The sequence below is a fragment of the Epinephelus fuscoguttatus genome, linkage group LG9, assembly GCF_011397635.1.
Source record: "Epinephelus fuscoguttatus linkage group LG9, E.fuscoguttatus.final_Chr_v1".
NCBI classification, from domain to species: domain Eukaryota; kingdom Metazoa; phylum Chordata; class Actinopteri; order Perciformes; family Serranidae; genus Epinephelus; species Epinephelus fuscoguttatus.
Genome location: NC_064760.1, coordinates 33,675,797 through 33,692,819, shown reverse-complemented (window position 1 = coordinate 33,692,819; position 17,023 = coordinate 33,675,797). Strand labels below are relative to the sequence as shown.

The window sequence follows — 17,023 nt, the reverse complement described above, 5'->3', positions numbered from 1 at the left end:
CATGCTTTTATTACCTCTTGGCAAGACGACTGTAATTCTTTGTATGTGGGTGTAGATCAGTCGTCACTACATTGTCTGCAGTTTGTACAAAATGCAGCTGCTTGTGTTCTAACGGGGAAAAGAAAACAGGATCACATGACACCAGTACTGGCCTCCCCCCACTGCCATCCTATTATCCATTATAGGATTGATTTTAAGATACTTTTTTGGCTTGTTTTTAAGGTTCTAAACAGTCTGGTGTCACCTTATCTAACAGAACTCTTGTATCTTTGTACTCCAGTTAGAACACTGAGGTCGACCTATCAGACGCTCCTGGATGTTCCCAGAAGCAGACAGGTTAAACTTTGGTAATAATGAGAATGAGGTAGTGCAAAAGGCAATGGTATGGTAATGTGCAATGTCATTTATGTACGGCAGAGTGCGGAGGACGAGGTGGAGTTGAGGAGTCTCACAGCCTGGGGAAAGAAGCTGCTCTGTAGTCTGGTGGTACAGCAGCAGATACCTCTTTATCACTTGCCAGACAGCAGCAGGGTGAACAGGCTGTGGCTTGGGTGGGTACTAACCCAGTTACATCAACATGTGTTTTTGAGTGTCTTGTGTGTGCCAGGATGTGCAGGAGGATCACAAACACATTGTGCATGTAACAGTAGTACTTGAGGTACTGTAAGTTAAAGAGGTAGGCACTGTCTGGAGAACACACATACTGCGTGGACTTAAAGGACTGGCCAAGAGTGAAAGAACTGAGCATCTGAACTGGCGCACTGTTTCTCCAGAGTGATGATTGTGACAGACCTTAAATGAAGATTAAAGAAATTTCATGTGTCACGGTCACTATCTTGAGCAGACACACATCTGTTAACATATGATATATTCATTAAAAACGGTAGGAGATGCAAGAGGAATTGTGACACACAAGTTTAGCTTTAAAAGGTAATTTTACTGGTTCACAGCAGATACAGTTTACATAAAAACTGAAATATCATTACAAACCGGTAACACAGAAGCAAGGTGTTTTCTGCCAACTCTTATGTTCTGCCCTTAAATGTCAATGAGAAAGTCATTTTGTCTTTACCTGGCCTTTAATTGGCTGATGGGCCATGACCAGTGTTTAACCTTATGCGTTAGATTGATGTAATTTGTAGTTTTAAGTAATTTAAAGAGACAGCTCACCCCAAAATCTGAGACATTTCCCTTTCACCTGTAGTACTATTTACCAGTCTAGATTGTTTCGGTGTTGCAGAGTGTTGGAGAGATCAGCTGCAGAGATGTCTGCCTTCTCTCCAATATAATGGAACTAGACTAACAATGTCTCTTTCCAGAATTCCAATCATGTGGGAACTACGTTCTTTCTACCAAACTTCACCGGCCGGTCAAATCATCATACAAAGAGAGGCATGCATCTAGTACTAGCTCACATAGCACCACTGAGCTAGCTAATGTTACAGCTCAGTGGAGGAGGACGCCATTAACATTTACAACTAATGCTGTCACAAGGAGGCTGGTGTTGTTTGGTAGAAAGAGAATAGTTCCGACATGAAACTGCTCACAATAAGGTGGGTGAATTATTTTGTGTAACCAGGTCGTGATTTTTGCAAAGAAACATCAAATGACATCTACTTCCATTATACTGGAGAGAAGGCAGACATCTCTATGGCTGATATCTCCAACACTGGGCGACTCACACCAAAACAGTCTAGACTGATAAACAGCACTACAGGTAAGAGGAAAACATATGTATTTTTTTTTATCTTTGGGCAGACTATCCCTTTAACTGCTGTTATGAAGCCAAAGCCTCCTGAAACAAATCTAATGAATGTTACCCATTGCATATCAGTCCTATTAAAGAGCTCTACAAGTAATATTGTGTAATGTGTGAACTGAAATGCTTTTTTGTTACAAGTCTGAGGTTATTAAAGGCTCACTGTGTGGTGTTTCACAAATACAACAACAAATAACAAAAACTTATCATCAGCTTAATAAGGTTTCAAAAAAATCCATCATCTGTTGACGACTCCAGACAGACTCCCACCTTAACTGTCGACTTTTACATACCAGTCAATCAGTGTTGATAAAATGACACCATTCACACCCATTTAAATATTGGCAGTCTTTATTTCAACAAGACTAAGAAATGTTGTTTAATATACATTTTTTTTTCTCTTACAATTTAACATCTATCTCATCTTGTTTTTTCCATAACATTTAGGAGATACTCTGACAAGTAAAAATCTGGTGTACTGTTACGGCCTCTTTTAGAGACATCTAAACCGGCTGCTCTTTATTTACACTTTTTATTCTTCTCAGTCAGTCACTCAGTCTCTCCTCAGAAAACGAGTCCTCTCTGTTCTTGTGGGCCAAAGGCTGATGGAAGGCTTTCAACACCTGTCCAACTCAACTTTTAAGTCACCCGACTGAAGTTGCCCTGTGGATCGAAAGAACAACATCCAGCAGCTGGACCAACTCCTGGCAGCCGGAGAAATGTTGCTGCCCTGGCCCGCAAGCACAGACATTTACCATCATCACCCAAAACATTTCCTCTTTAACTCCCAGAAAGTTGGGTTTCTTCACACTCGACACAACTCTTCCACATGACACGAACACATGCACAAGCCCTGGTAGAAATGTTGGTGGAACACACAAATCCGGAGAACTGAAGCGGTCACATGCAGAGGTAACACCCGATCACGCTGCTGACACACAGCTTCATTATTTTAAATTAAGGCTTCAGTATTTTATGTGGGTTGCTTAGCTGTTACATCAGATCCTTCAGATTCTTAATATTGATGTTCTCATTGATTTGTTCCGGTCTGTTAGTTAATATCACTTTTTTTTGTCAGCTTACAATCAACCTGTCAATTTCAAAGCCTAACAACAGGCACAACCATCTGGTTTCACTGCAGCCAACTGTTTCAGACCTGCAGGCAATCCATTTTTCATTTCTTTTCTTTTTTTAACAAAATGCATATTAAAAGCCCCCAAGTCTGATCAATTTAGTAAATTATTTTTGGGAAATGAATTATTTTCACCTAGGATTTGCATTTCGAAACATTCTGAATACTGTGTTTTGGATCATCTATGTCAGTTCTAAAGGCATGTTTGCAATGACATTAAAATACATGCATAAGTTACTGTACAAAAGCTACATGAGGCAGCATCATTTTAGAGATGAAATGGCCAGTCAATGCAACTTACAGACCCCATTATCGAATTAGAAGACATAGAAAATCTCTTGTTGTGCTTGTCAGCTGGTAACAATATACTCAGACACCCTACAGGGAATCCGAGCACATGATAGATACAAATCATCAACACCTACATTCTTTTCTTTACCTCAACAAGTTGCTAATAATGTACCGAGGTTTTTAAAAGAAAAAAGAAAAAAAAAAAAATCAGGCACCATACATTGCATTCATTTTGGTAGCACTTGTGACAATACTTCAACATTCCACCTCAGGTTGAAATGATGAGAATGTGAAGGTGAGGATAGGTAGATCAAATGAGTCCATTTATACTGACACAGGCCGTTTAAGAGGCAAAAGTGTGTACTGTGAGACGGGGGGACGTGGGCAGGGAAAAAAAAAAAAAAAAAAAAAAAAAAAAAAGCACCAAAAAACTGCACACTGACCAAAAGTGCCCCCCGATATCTGTGCACACTGTCCTCTTCCACCACCTAAAACTAGCAGTACAATCCACTGTAGTACCTAATATATATCTTCATACCAAAAATAGCTAAAAATTACAACACCTCTTTCAACATAAAACCCTGTATTAAAATAATCTTTTCTTGATTTCATTTGATCAAAGCACTGTCTTTTGTTCCGCTTCTCTAGTTTAATGTGAAACGCTCTGAACATACATGTCGCCACCTTCTCTTTTTCAAACAAAGTAAGACTGTATAGAGTCAGATCCTCTGTGCTGAACTGCGCTTGCAATACCAAAAAAGGGCATTCAGGACTTGTCAGCTTTGCCTTCTTTAGGGTTAATGCCAGGGGAGTCCTTCTCCTTCCTCGCCAGTTACCTATCACCAGGACGCCAGCCACATATCTCAACTCTATCAGACACTTTCAACTCAACATCACTAGATTGCATTGGCAATGAGAGCATGCATGAGGTATGACCTTACTATTGAACTGTTTCAGCCGAAGAAATTAAATTAAAAAAAATTAATGAAGGAAATTAAAAGTTAGGTTGTGATAATGCTCATAGCAGACATACAATATGCATATGCCCTGAAAGCTCTTCAAATAATGATTCCATCCCCAGGTCAAATATAAACACCTGTGCTGCAACTTCTCTCGCTGTATTTCTGAGACTTGACAAGATTTTTATCGTCTCTCCAAAGAGATCAACAGCTAGCTTCATCATTTCTGACTGGCTGTTGTGTGTAAATGTATAAATGCACGGACTCAAATGTTCACAGTATGCACATAAAAATTATTGTCATGAATGGTTAATATTCATATTGTTTCGTGACTAGTTGATCTCTGAATTTTGGAGAGACAGAACATCCCCTCAGAAATATGAAGATATGTCCCACCACAGGCACTCAGTGTTCAACCAAACATCTTGCTTACTATTAAAATATCAGATGGCAATCATTGAAGAAGGCACAAATATGTATTATGATATTAAATTGCCAAAACAAGACAATTATATGATGTTTGTAACGCTGCAAGCAGAACCATAGTGTAGCTCCAAAAGAGCCATAAGGAGTAAAGGTTTATCTGGGGGGAAAAAGGGGGATTTCTGGGGAAGAAAATCATATTGCTGTACACTGATGTCCTTAAAAACATACAAACAAATAATTAAAAGTGAAGTTATTGTAATATTAAGAAGAGTCTCCCCCCCTCCCAATGGCGGACAGTCCAAGGTCCTGAAGGCAGTCTTTTTAAAGTCTCTCTGACAGTTTTCCCCTTCACTCCGTCATTCCTGATCGTTCTCTTCCTCTTCCTGCCCAGCCAAGTTTTATCTCAAGTGGGGAGCCAGCAGGGCCAGGGCCAGCCCGCAGAGCGCCAGCGCCATGCTTCCCTGTGAGACAACCCCCCCGCCCGAAGGACCTTTGCCCACCACCACTTGATTGACCCTAGGATTGCCAGGATTCGGCGGAGTGGAGAAGTAGATGTCCTGGTCTGTGTCGCAGGACGGAGAGTCACAACCGCTGCCGCTCTCCTCTCCTCCACTGCCATCGTCATCTGGAAAACGACAGACACGAGGGTCAGATGTGTACAGCCAGGACGTGATGTCATGAAGAAAATCATGAAGAATATCAAAAAGAACGTAAATGATCCTCACCATCCTCACCGTTATCGACAGAGATGTCATTGCCGCTGTGCGCAGCTTTGAGCCAGCTTGTCATTTCCTTCAAAACTGCGATCTGACTGCGAATCACAATGTCGGGCTTTGTGATGTCCACATCCACGTCAGGGTTTGATACCTGATTGGCCAGGCCATTGCCAATGACAACTGACTCGTACCTATGTAGAGTGAGAGTCAATATTAGTCTTACTGTTGGATTATCTAACCATACTGTATATGTGGGATGAGTGTGTGTATATACCCCATTTTGTTAGTAGGACTTTAAAATTGAACTTGTTTTAATAAGAACCATATTTTCTCAGAGTTCCTTTAAGTTGTCTCAATGTGTGACAGTGGGACAGTGTGTGACTGCAGCTCTCATAGGACTCTACATTAATGCTTGCCCAGGGTGAGTAAACTCATGTTCAGATAAGTGGAATGCTTCATGCAATTTTGCAATCTGGGAAGTGAAAAATGATTGTGATATCTAATGTAATGTTATCTGAAAATAAACAGCGTACTGTATATCACTGAAGCAGAGCTTTTCCAGCTGAGCTGCGTGAATGAGTCTGTCTCATCACCAAGCAATAAACAGGACGGATGAGAAAACCTGACATACTGGACACTACAGAGATTAATTCTTGGGTCTGCTACATCATATATGATATAACATTACTAATGTTAAATATCTCTGGAAGGCTGGAGGAGAGAGAGTTACTTTGCTTGCTCAGAAGCTAACGTTACAGGGCTCTGGTGCTATCGAATCCCTTTCAGAATCTTTGTCATCCAGCCTTGAACTGCGGTGAGGTTTTAAAAGACTTTGAAAATAAAATCCATGATGATAAATCCGACAATGACTGTCTTCTGTGATTATTTATTAATTTCTTCCATGCTGAAGACAGTTATTGTTGTTAGCTGTCCACTTGCCGTTCATGATGCCTTGAAAGCCTGCTGTTTTACATTTTGCCGTGGTATAGTTTCAGTGTCGAGACATTCAGGATGGTATCATATTACAGTTATGAGTTTGGTATCATGACAACACTAGTGAGCGTATGTGTGTATGTGTGTGTGTGTGTGTGTGTGTGTGTGTATTTTACCTGCTTTTTGCTGTTCCGTTCCAGCACTCGTCCCCAGGTGCGATCCTTTCCCCTGCACACACTGTCTCTGGCAATGTGGACCAGAACTTCTTTGCATGTTTCAGCTTCTTCTTCACATCACTTGTCTGAACAGAAAACATGTACATGTCAGACACAACCTCTTAACATAAAGCAGCAGTAGTCTAGTCGGGCTCTGTCTTTTCTTAGTTCTTACCAGTCGATCTAAACTCGTCCCGGCAGCAGTAGTGGGCCTAGCATCGGGACTGTAAGGGCGGAAGCGGCCGTTAAAGCCTGTATCTTTGATGGAGCGCTTGGAACGGAAGGCCATGCTTGGTTTAGGCTGCCCACATCCCTGGAAAACCTGTTAGAAATGAACAAAAGTGAAGTTAGTGGATTTGTATCTCCCCATTACTTGTCTTTCTTTTTAAAAATGCTATGAAGTGATACTGACTTTCTGTGACACTTGCATGCTGTTCTCCTGCATGTTCATGATGGCATCTGAAATCTTCACGTCGATGGGATCCATGACCGACTCAAAATTAAAGGGACCTTCGAGCCTCTCTGCTAGACTAAGCATGGCATCTGAAAACCGGGACATAAGAACATGAAATTAAAGAGCGGACAAGACATTGATTCAGGATTTTCTTCAGTCAAGCTCATTAGAAAAAGCTGCCACTAGGGGGAAGCACATGCCCGAGAGCAGGAGACAGTTAACCAGTGAAACAGAACCCTCAGATTACAGCAGAGTGAAGCTGCTGCAGAAACCAGACGCCTTCACAGACAGTAGCAGCGTCAGCAGCCAGGGATAGAAGCATGTAATGGTGTTATAGAAGCCAGGAAACATCTTTAGTCACATGAGTCTGTCATGTAGAATCAATATAATACATGCAGAGAACAACAGTGCATAGATACAGCACCCTGAATGCAATGAAACTGATCTGGGTCTGTGTTTACACAACACAGGAGCTGCATTCATCCTGTGGGTCATAACATGTACAACTTACACTGCCCCTCCCTCTCTGCCTTTACTTATACAAGATGCTAAAGAACGAGGAACGTGTTTGTACATGAGTTTTACAGTAAAAACACAGTGTTCCTTGCTAAACTGAAGTGCAATTAACCCGCTAAATACACTGGAAAAATATTAATTTGTCTCTCATGTAATTTCCCCAGTTTCATCCCGACCCCAATCCCATCATGTCACACTGGTTTCATGTCCACGTGGGTAAAGAGGTGTGCGTGTTTAGATAAGGCTGAAGTAGATTAGGTTAGATTAGATTAAACTTTAATGATTCTTTGGTGAAATATGAGCATTGCAGTGGCAACTTGTAAAGGAACACAGAAGCAGGGAGTTGTATAAATATACTCTGTGGCCAAATCAAACACTTTAAGCCAATTTTGGTTATAGCAGGGTGCACTCTCGGTCATTAGTTTAATAATGGCTGCAGAAAGTGTCCTTGATCACACGACGGTCGCTTACCGAGGAAGTTGTTCCATTCCGTGTCCAAGTCAGCCTGGTTGGCCAAACACCCACGCAACACATTCAGACAGTAATTCTGGCAGGGTTTCAGGGCCACTTGGCCTGAGCAGTAGGGACAGTACAACATCTTCATGGCTGCTCGCACACAGCTGGGAGAGGCACTGACCTGGAGGAGGCAGGGGGCAGTCAGCAGACTGTTATCATTTCACCACAGCAAAAACACTCATCCAGCTCCGTCACAGACACATACTTAGACTGTGAAAAAGCACAGCCATTAATTTTATAAGCCAACTCTACAAAGCAGGATAATCTAATCATCAATGAATCACTTAGTGCAGTGGAAAAACATGCCATACCAGAACAGTCAACGTGGTTTATGTTATCAGAGACACTGTAATGGAACCGCAGCCAGTTTTTCCAAGATATGAAGTCAGAAACACAAAAGGGAGGGACGGACAGAGCTTTCTGGAAAAACTTTGTCCCAAAGTAGACTGACTGCTATAGCTTTTTGTTGCAGAGATGAATGCTTCACAAGCAACTCTCACTTACCGTAGAAACTTTGTTGACCACCTCCGGCATGAGCGTCAGGCCGCGCACGAAGGTGCGTGCAGCAACAAAAGCCCGTGTCAGCTGGATGCGGAGCTTGCGAGGCACATCGCCGAAGGGCTGCAGCTGCTCCGTGTGCCGGCTGACGCACTCCATGTAGGCGTCACTGAATTCGTACTGCACGTTGACCAGCCGAAACATCCTCTCCAGGAGGTCGGCCCAGAAGTCTGCCAGCATAGAGTCCAGGTTGACGGCAGCGCTGCCAGACACGTAGTACCGAGTTAGGGCCGCAAAGAAGTTCTTGAACAGTTCTGCGTTTTGCACGTACATCATCCCATACGTTCGCACAAACATGTTGTGCAGCGAGACCTCTGCATTTTTCAAAAGCTCACGGAAAAACTCTGTGGAGAAAAAAGAGGAGGGGGATTAGAGTGATGACTAAACACTGAGGCTGCCAAAGAGCCAGAACAAACAATTTTACATTGTTAACATTTCATGTCCGTCTACAGGGAGGGATTCATTTTAAAGATGCGACAAAGGAAATTGAATTTGTATGATGGATAACATATTGCTTGGGACAACTACAGAGACTGAGAGCTGATTTTATCAATCTGTAACTCAATAACATTTTATGAATTGTGTTGTTTGGGCACAGTGAATTCACACTTTGTGAGTATCCCATTACAAAACATAAGGCAACACACAAGCACATTGTGAGGTTTTCATCAAATCATTGCAATATACAGATTCCAGCATGACCACAGTGTTTGTAAATAACTAAATTATTGCTGTTGTCTGGACAAAATGAACATTTCAAAAGTACTGCTGCCACAAGGCTGTAATATAGCATATCTAAAAGATGTTGATATGTACAGCCCTCCACCCACACTTTCACTTTCTCACTCTGTGCTGCTGCTGCTGCTGCTGCTGCTGCTACCATTTGAAATCAGATTGATGGTTATTCCACTTCACCTGTGCCCATGTCCTGACATTTTGAGTATCTCAACAGAAACAGCTTAGGCATAAAATCTTGGATAAAAGGCAAAGGAATGCGTTGTGGGGAGGGGGACGTTTGGAAACGAGGAGATGAGAGGAGTGAAGCAGGAGGGGTGAAAGGTGGAGCTGGAGCATCTCTGTCAGGCTGAGCGAGCAGCCAAGTATGGGAGCGGCGCTGCTCCTGGCTCTGTGGACTTGCCATTCAGCAAAGACGTCTCTCCACATCAAGCCGCTTCAAACTGACCACCATCAATGGCATTTTTCTGTTGTCACATTCCATTCGCTTTCCTTTCTCCCGGCTTGTCTTGGACTGTCCTTCAGAGGCATTTTCAATAGGATTACTGAATAATGCCTCCCCCCCCCGTATATGGACCTGTACCCCCCCATCCAGCCCTGCATCTCCCTCCCTCCACTGCTTTCACTTCATCAGTTTCTTCAGAGAGCTCTCTTCACTAGAGACAGGGAACAATGACCTACTTCATCCTGAGGAATGTCCATCACCCCCCTCACCGCTTTCCCCCACCCCCAATAATCCAGGCCCCCCTCTCCCACGGACACCCCCTCCTCGCCACCCAACTTTCTTAATCTGAACAAAATGAGAATTCCTCAGAGTCTCTGAAAAAATGCTTCACCTTCAGTCTCGCGTGCATGCAAGCATACACTTACCCCCTTTCACTCATCTCTCTTTTTTTATCCGCTCTCCGTCTCCCCCTCACTGCCCTGTGCGCACAAAACTTCTGTCCCGCTGCAGTTTCTCTGGGTGCCCTCTGCTTGGCTTTGAAATGTAAAGTTCCCATGCTCTCACAGAGGGAGTCACTAAACGCTCCCTGCCACCAGTACACACACACACACACACATACACACACACCCCAAGTAGCGCTGTCACTTCCACTTCAGACTGACACACTAAAAAGAAAAAATGAGGCAGGGGAGGGGTGAGGGCGGCTTGGGGCGGGTTAAGTTGAGGGCTTTTTTAACTCTAAATCCCCACTGTGTCGCCAAGGATACCGGAAACACTGCAGCCCCTCCATTTACCTCCCCACCATCATTGCAGCCCTCCCTCCCCTCGCCTCCAACACACACGCATACACACACAAAGCCAGGGGAGAGGGCACCAAGTTCCACGCTCCATTGACAGAGATTAAAACAAAAGGTCTACCCCCACCCCTGGAATGTCATAGTAGCCACAAGTTTAAAGTCAGTGAAAGGAGACGGAGGAGGAGGAGGAGGAAGAGGCATGAAGCAGGAGGACAACCCCAAACTTCTCTATTTCCTTTCTACAGTTGATTAGAGCGGTAATGCCTATATGCTAAACAGATAAGCCCTGTAATGAGTTTGGACAAACCCACCGGTTAAAAAGAGAGCGGCCTGTGCAGGGTGTGTGTGTGCGCGTGTGTGCAGTGGCAGCAGCGGGGGGGGGGGGGGGGGGCTTTTTTGCTCAAACTGAGGGTCTGAAGTATGAGCTGCATTACACAGGCATCTTGCATTGTCATTAAAAACAGTTTATGACACGCAGCCGTCTGCCAACGGGCCGAGGAGCTGAACACTCCCTCAGGATTTTTCCATTAAAAAATGCGCCTGTCGCTCAGCCAATGGCCTGAGAGAATCTGGGTGAAAGGTTACACGGGAGAGAGTGTAAGCTGTAGCGAAATGTAAAGAAGAGGGACAACTCCTGCCTCTGTGAGTGTTCGTCTTTTTCTTGCTCCCTCCCCTCGGCCTGTCATCATTTCCACATGTTGTAGAGAAGACCCTAAATTACGAGCAATGATCTTTGGGCCCAATCCATCACAGGAACAGAGGAGCTGACCGATCTCCTCCCACTCCTCCCTCCTACTTCCTCCTCCGAGGAGCTTCCCCTTCTCCCCCGCACCCCCACCCGTGTCCCTATAAACTCTGCTCCTCCCAATCCCAGCCCAGGCAGTAATTGCATCCTATTTGTGCCAATTAGTCCCTGCGCTTCTCCCTTTTCTTATGGGATGGGATTCTGTCCCTCCTGCTGTTGGACTTCGGGGCTTCGGATGGATGTCTCTTGTTGCGTGTGTGTGTGAGTGTGTGTGTCTGGAGACAAGGGGCCTTAATCCAAGAGCTTAAATCCCAGACATAGGCTAGCTCTGCTGGATGGGGTCAGTGCAACAGGACAAACAGGCTGAGGCCAGGACAAACACACAGAGAGGGGAGAACTATTTTTGGCACTGGTCTTAATTGGCCATGACTCCTAGCTCCAGGCGCATGATGAGAGCCTGCCTAATCACATACACTACTTCCTGAGTTTGTTAGTGTGTGAGCGCATGTTGTTGTGTCTGTCTTCTTGTACAGTTGCAGCTGTGTTTATGTACATATGCATCCCACTTCTCAGGAGCAATTAGCTGATGTCGTCATCCTGACAGTCCTCTTAAAGACAATAAGCACTTCCTGTGCCAGTTTCACTGACAGGAAGTGCCTCCTTCAGGGTGTCTCGATGTGACAACAGGAAATAATAGGATGGCAACCCGAGCCTGTCACCGTATCCAGTGAGAGAGATGGTCTAATGGCCCAGGTGGAAGAGAGCACAGCAGGCCATTGTAAAGAGATCCCACATCTAACAGTTTGGAGACAGCAGCAACCTGCCTACAGTGATGAGGAGGGGGCACAAAAGGGGAGGAAGGTAAATGAAGCACAGGGGGGAAGAGTTTCACTGTCAGCTCACGGACTGCCCCCTCTTGGTCAGATAGATGACCCTACACTTGTGCAGTCTTTGTCAATTTCTGTATGACTTTTGCACAATTAGTCTGTTGTAAAGAGTATGTTACAGAAAAAAAACTTTGATGGAAAACTAAAAAAGCAATGATATTTAAGCTGCATTAGAAATATTAGTGTGGCGGTGTGACATAACTAAGTGAATGTGGACTTTGATCGGGAAAAAATTCCCTCAGAAAACACTGCGCCGAAGCTGCAATCAAATTCGACAGCAGACCTTTTATAGTTGTGTCTGAACACTCAGAGGAAACTGTCAAGACAACTGTGGTTCCTGTATCAGTTCCTCAGAATCAAAGACTGAGAACTCCTTTTTAGTCTTGCCATATTTCTCAGATGCTTAACAGTCATACAGGAACACATCCATTATTAAATCTGCAGACAATAAAAACTTCACCACCTGTAGCCCCAATAGACCAAATGCAAGCAACTTCAATGAATTTACTCAAGCAGGAAATCATTCTCTCCTTATTACCATAACAAGTACAGCTCTATTCTCAGGGGAGAAAGCATGAAGGTGCTAACTATTTTATGCAACTGTGTGCAAAAAAATAAAATAAACAAATTAATAAAATAGCTTTGGTGCTGAGTCCAAGTTTTATAATGGTTGGGAAAATCCTGCCGTTAATTCTGGCATCATGTCGGCTAAAATGTTGGTGACATTTTCATGTAAACAAACAAACATGTAAACACATCGTGCGATATGTGTGATATATGGACATGACTTCTATCATTCTTGCTGAGTTCAGTAAGTCGCAAATGCATTTTTGTCCTACAGGCCTAACCACAGGCTCTGGGAACTTGTTATTAAGACTGCATTGATTAATCAATTACTTATCAAATATTAATTTCTTGTGTCTTTACTCCTCTCTGACAGAGAACTGAATATGTTTGGGTTGTGAACAAAACAAGACGTTTGAGAACATCATCTTGGGCTTTGGGAAACACAGTCCAACCATTTTCAACCACTTTATCGACCAAACAACTAATCGATTCATCAACAGGGTAATCGACAATGAAAATAACCGTTAGTTGCAGCCATACTTGTGATGATTATTCACAGTTTGCTATTATGTTACACGCCAAATGAGATTAACTGTTAGTTGCAGTGTTGAAACAACATCACACAAAGCACCAGTTGAATCCTGCCAGAAAGCATCAAGGACATGAGCAGAGTTTGGGGGACATAACTAAGCGCAGAATCAAGAACATACAATAAAGAAATGCATGTAGGGATCAATATGATCAACAGTGAGACATTTTGTGTGATGGGAAGCGAAAGAATGGTTTCAGAGGGGTTTGTGGGAGAGTGGGGCATGAGATGGGGACAAAGGGCAGTAAGAGAGGAGAAAAAGAGGGGCGGGACGGCTCGAGCAGCCACTACATTCCGACACGTCACATTCCTGTTCACATCTGGCTGCAATACACACTCTCCTCGTTACTGACTATCCCTCTCTCCCTTTCACGGACACATAAGATCTGAAGGTCTCTGACCCTCCTATGCACAGGCACGCATGTGTACACACAAATGTAAACCACGCACATACACGCCCTCACAAGTAAAATGCCTGTGTACTCAGACACTTAAACAGCCAACACTTGCTATCTTTGTCAGTTAATCCTCTTCTCTCTATATTATCAAGCTTCTTTTCCAGCTGAGCTGCAGTGGTGGCACAGTCTGGTGGCTGAGGGTAGTCAAAGCTGCCCCGCCACCTCGGTGACTCAGCACTGTTGCATGTTCCCATGCGCTCCCACCCTCAGAAAGGGAAACCTGATCCCAATATTTACAGGCATACACACATGTGCTCATGCACAGAGGAACAGGAAGTACAGAGAAGACTAAATCTGAAGATGTGTGTGGTCTGTCTGGAAGTGTGCACGTCTCTCTGGAGAGAAGGGAGCGGGTAGTGGGGGGGGGGCGGCGGCAATGGGGCAGGGAGCTGAGACGTTGAGAGACAGGTGGACGGGCCAACAGACACAGACTGACTGTCTCCGCTCAGGGCAGTGCACTGGCAGGTGGAAGCGTCCGTCAAAAAAATCATGCAACACAAGTGCTTCTACGGGGACGGCAGCCAGCAGCACAATGTAGTCTGCTGAGAGGCTGGTGTGCATGTGCGCGTTTGTTTGTGTAAGTGTGTTTGCTTACTGTCAAAGTGGTCGTGCCTCTGTCTGAAGGTGGATTGTAGGTTGGTGCTAAGCCTGGAGACGGGAGCTTTGATCTCCGTGTGGCTCTGCTGGCTCAGCTTCTCCTCCATCTCCACTGTGCAGCAGGAGAAACCCTGCGGACACACTTTCAGGGGGGCTCCTGGAAGACATGAGGAGAACACACTGTTAAACACCATACAGGAAACTGTCCCCAAAAGTCATATTGATACAAAATATTTTCAATCAGTCGTTTTAGAATAAAAAGCATGACCTGATTAAAACACAACATTAGGCCTCTAATGATGATTCAAGTTAAATAATACACTTTAAGACCCATTCAGAATGTGTACACCTGCAGAGTGGCTTTGTTAATGTCTGCGGGGTTAGTCATTAATTGAGCCAACTGGGCAGCTTTAGTGGATATTTTACTTCTTTGAAACACACATGTATCGATCATTAACACAACTTCTTGCTTTTGTCTACGATGAAACCTTTCAGCTACTGAGTAACAACTTCACCCCTCACCAAATCAAATGCACCTTGGCTGTGAAAACCCCCTTAACTGCACTTAAGTGGATTAATTGCAACACTCAGCTCAGAGCAGTCTTTAGCCAGCCACTTTATAGAGCCTTGCTCTTATCCTGGCACTTCCCTGTCCTGATTGATAGTTCAGTGCTGTAGCTTTCTCTGAGTGCTGTGTCCTTCTAAAACAGAGACTTCTAAGAGGAGAGGATTAGCTCTGCACCCACTTTGCTAGCAAGAAGGCTGACTCCAGACATGTGAACACTGATGCACAAACATGTAAAAAAAAAAAAGACTTATTTTCCCACTCTCATTATGGCTTTGCAACAACATTTTGACAAACAGAAAAAAAAATACATTGTTAAAAATGCAAGAAAATGACAGAAAGAAGCCTGGTGCATCATGAAGGACCTTCAAAAATTCATATGATTTCCATGTGACCTCAGACATCTGACTGTCACGTGATACATTGTTGGACTGGTGATGCTCTCTTTTTTTAATGCCTGCTCTGTAAACAAACAGCCGAAAGCCACCTGCTGGAAACAGCGTCAAGCTGCTGGCTTAAGTGGCCCTCGCATGCCAAACAGGAGAGATGTGAAGTGTTTTTCTGTTTTGGAACTTCAGTGTAGCTGGACAAATGTTCTGATTATGTGGGCAGACAAGTTTTAACTATTTAGACATTTCCAAACAGATCAGCGTTAGTGTGGACGCGGTCTTGTACCGAGCCAAGGCTCAACTGTTTTCCACTCAAAACAATTATCCAAAACCCAAATACTGTCTTTGATAAAAGAGCAACTGTCAACTTTGTCAAAAGTTAGTTTAACATCCAATTAAAAGGAGGGTCAGGGGAGGACGAATGCAAAGTCGCAGCTGCAATAATGTTTTGTTTTAAACATGGCTGTTGGAATTTGGAGAACACAGGGATCCTTTCACTGCATCGAAGCACCAACGGCCTGTTTGGTTTTCCCCACCAGCTCGTGCTCACTGACTCGGGGCCTGTGTGCATGCACAGGTTACTGCTTCCTGCAGGGCCTTCGTGTCATGCATGGACTGGAGCTTTAATATTACCTGTGAAGTTTCCAGCATTGATTTATCCCAGGCTAATGCAGCCTTAAGACATTATGCTGACTCTAGTTTCCACATGGTGCCGTGTAGGAAAATGTGTTATATATGTTTCCTTTATATGAAATTTTGAAATGCACCAGCATTTATTTAAAGCTATAGAAAACTCAAAATTGTGACCTAAACAGGTGATAGCTGGGACTAGGAACAGTGAATTACTTCCATGCTGTTTCTTTAATTTTCTCATCCTTATTTTCTTGTGAGCAGCTGTGAAATGTTTTGTTGAGTTAAGACAAAACTTATTTCACCACAAGACAGAAAAATCCAAGCAACCTCCTCCAAGTCGCAACAAAAGACAGGAACATTATGTTGGAAGTTTATTGCATCCAAACTACAAGCTTAGTTTATTGGAAAATGGATTTGGTAAAGCCTCCTGCCAGTTAAATTTAACATCTTTTACAGGATTATTTTCAACCAAATGTATAACTGATTTTTGGACAAATCATCTTTTTCTTATTTAAGAACTGCAGGTAAGTATAACGATAATGTATGTAGCAGTAGCATACATATGTAGTGCTGTACAGAGGTAGGTTTAATGTAGGGATGTGGTTATTACAGTCAGTTGGTTAATTACATTTTACCAACAGGTAAGAGCATGTATTTAGTAAGTGTTAGGTTCAGTTGTAGGTTTAAAGATTTGTAACATCAGAAATGTGCACTTTCACGCAGAAGAGCTTGACTCATTTTGACAAAAAGAAATTAAAAGATGGAAAAATGAAGTTAGATAAAATGTTTGTGGCAATTGAGACCTCACAAATTCAAATTTAAGACTATTAAGGCCTGTTCATTATAAGCTTTTTGAATAACCTGCCGACACCCTGTGCTAGCATTAAACATGAACTAAAGTCTTATTCGATTACTTATTAGGTTAAACATTGCTGTATTTTTGAATCAGGTTGTTACAGTTCTTTGGTTTGATCATCAGTGTACGGCTATGGGATTTTTCTGTTACTCTTCCCGCTGGTTGCCATGTTCAATACGTTCAATATGTTGCCATAACAACCTGAGCCATGTGGATTTGTTTTTCTCTGGCATCTTGAGGTTGTTTTCATTCTTTCAGTACACGTAACAGAAACGCCCATCGACT

At 43.3% G+C, this 17,023-nt stretch overlaps 1 protein-coding gene across 1 annotated transcript in view; it reads right to left on the bottom strand.

The window, feature by feature from the left end:
- Nucleotides 1-3,572: 3,572 nt before the first annotated feature.
- The window catches only part of gpc4 (glypican 4), a 35,849-nt gene continuing 22,398 nt past the window's right edge, over nucleotides 3,573-17,023 (bottom strand). Inside the window, exons 2-9 of the mRNA XM_049585571.1 lie at nucleotides 14,294-14,452; nucleotides 8,422-8,819; nucleotides 7,873-8,038; nucleotides 6,844-6,974; nucleotides 6,607-6,753; nucleotides 6,393-6,517; nucleotides 5,293-5,474; nucleotides 3,573-5,192 (exon numbers count right to left, since the gene is read on the bottom strand). Of these exons, the coding sequence (XP_049441528.1) occupies nucleotides 4,966-5,192; nucleotides 5,293-5,474; nucleotides 6,393-6,517; nucleotides 6,607-6,753; nucleotides 6,844-6,974; nucleotides 7,873-8,038; nucleotides 8,422-8,819; nucleotides 14,294-14,452 (1,535 nt within the window). The 3' untranslated portion in view covers nucleotides 3,573-4,965. The remainder of the gene's footprint in view (nucleotides 5,193-5,292; nucleotides 5,475-6,392; nucleotides 6,518-6,606; nucleotides 6,754-6,843; nucleotides 6,975-7,872; nucleotides 8,039-8,421; nucleotides 8,820-14,293; nucleotides 14,453-17,023) is intronic.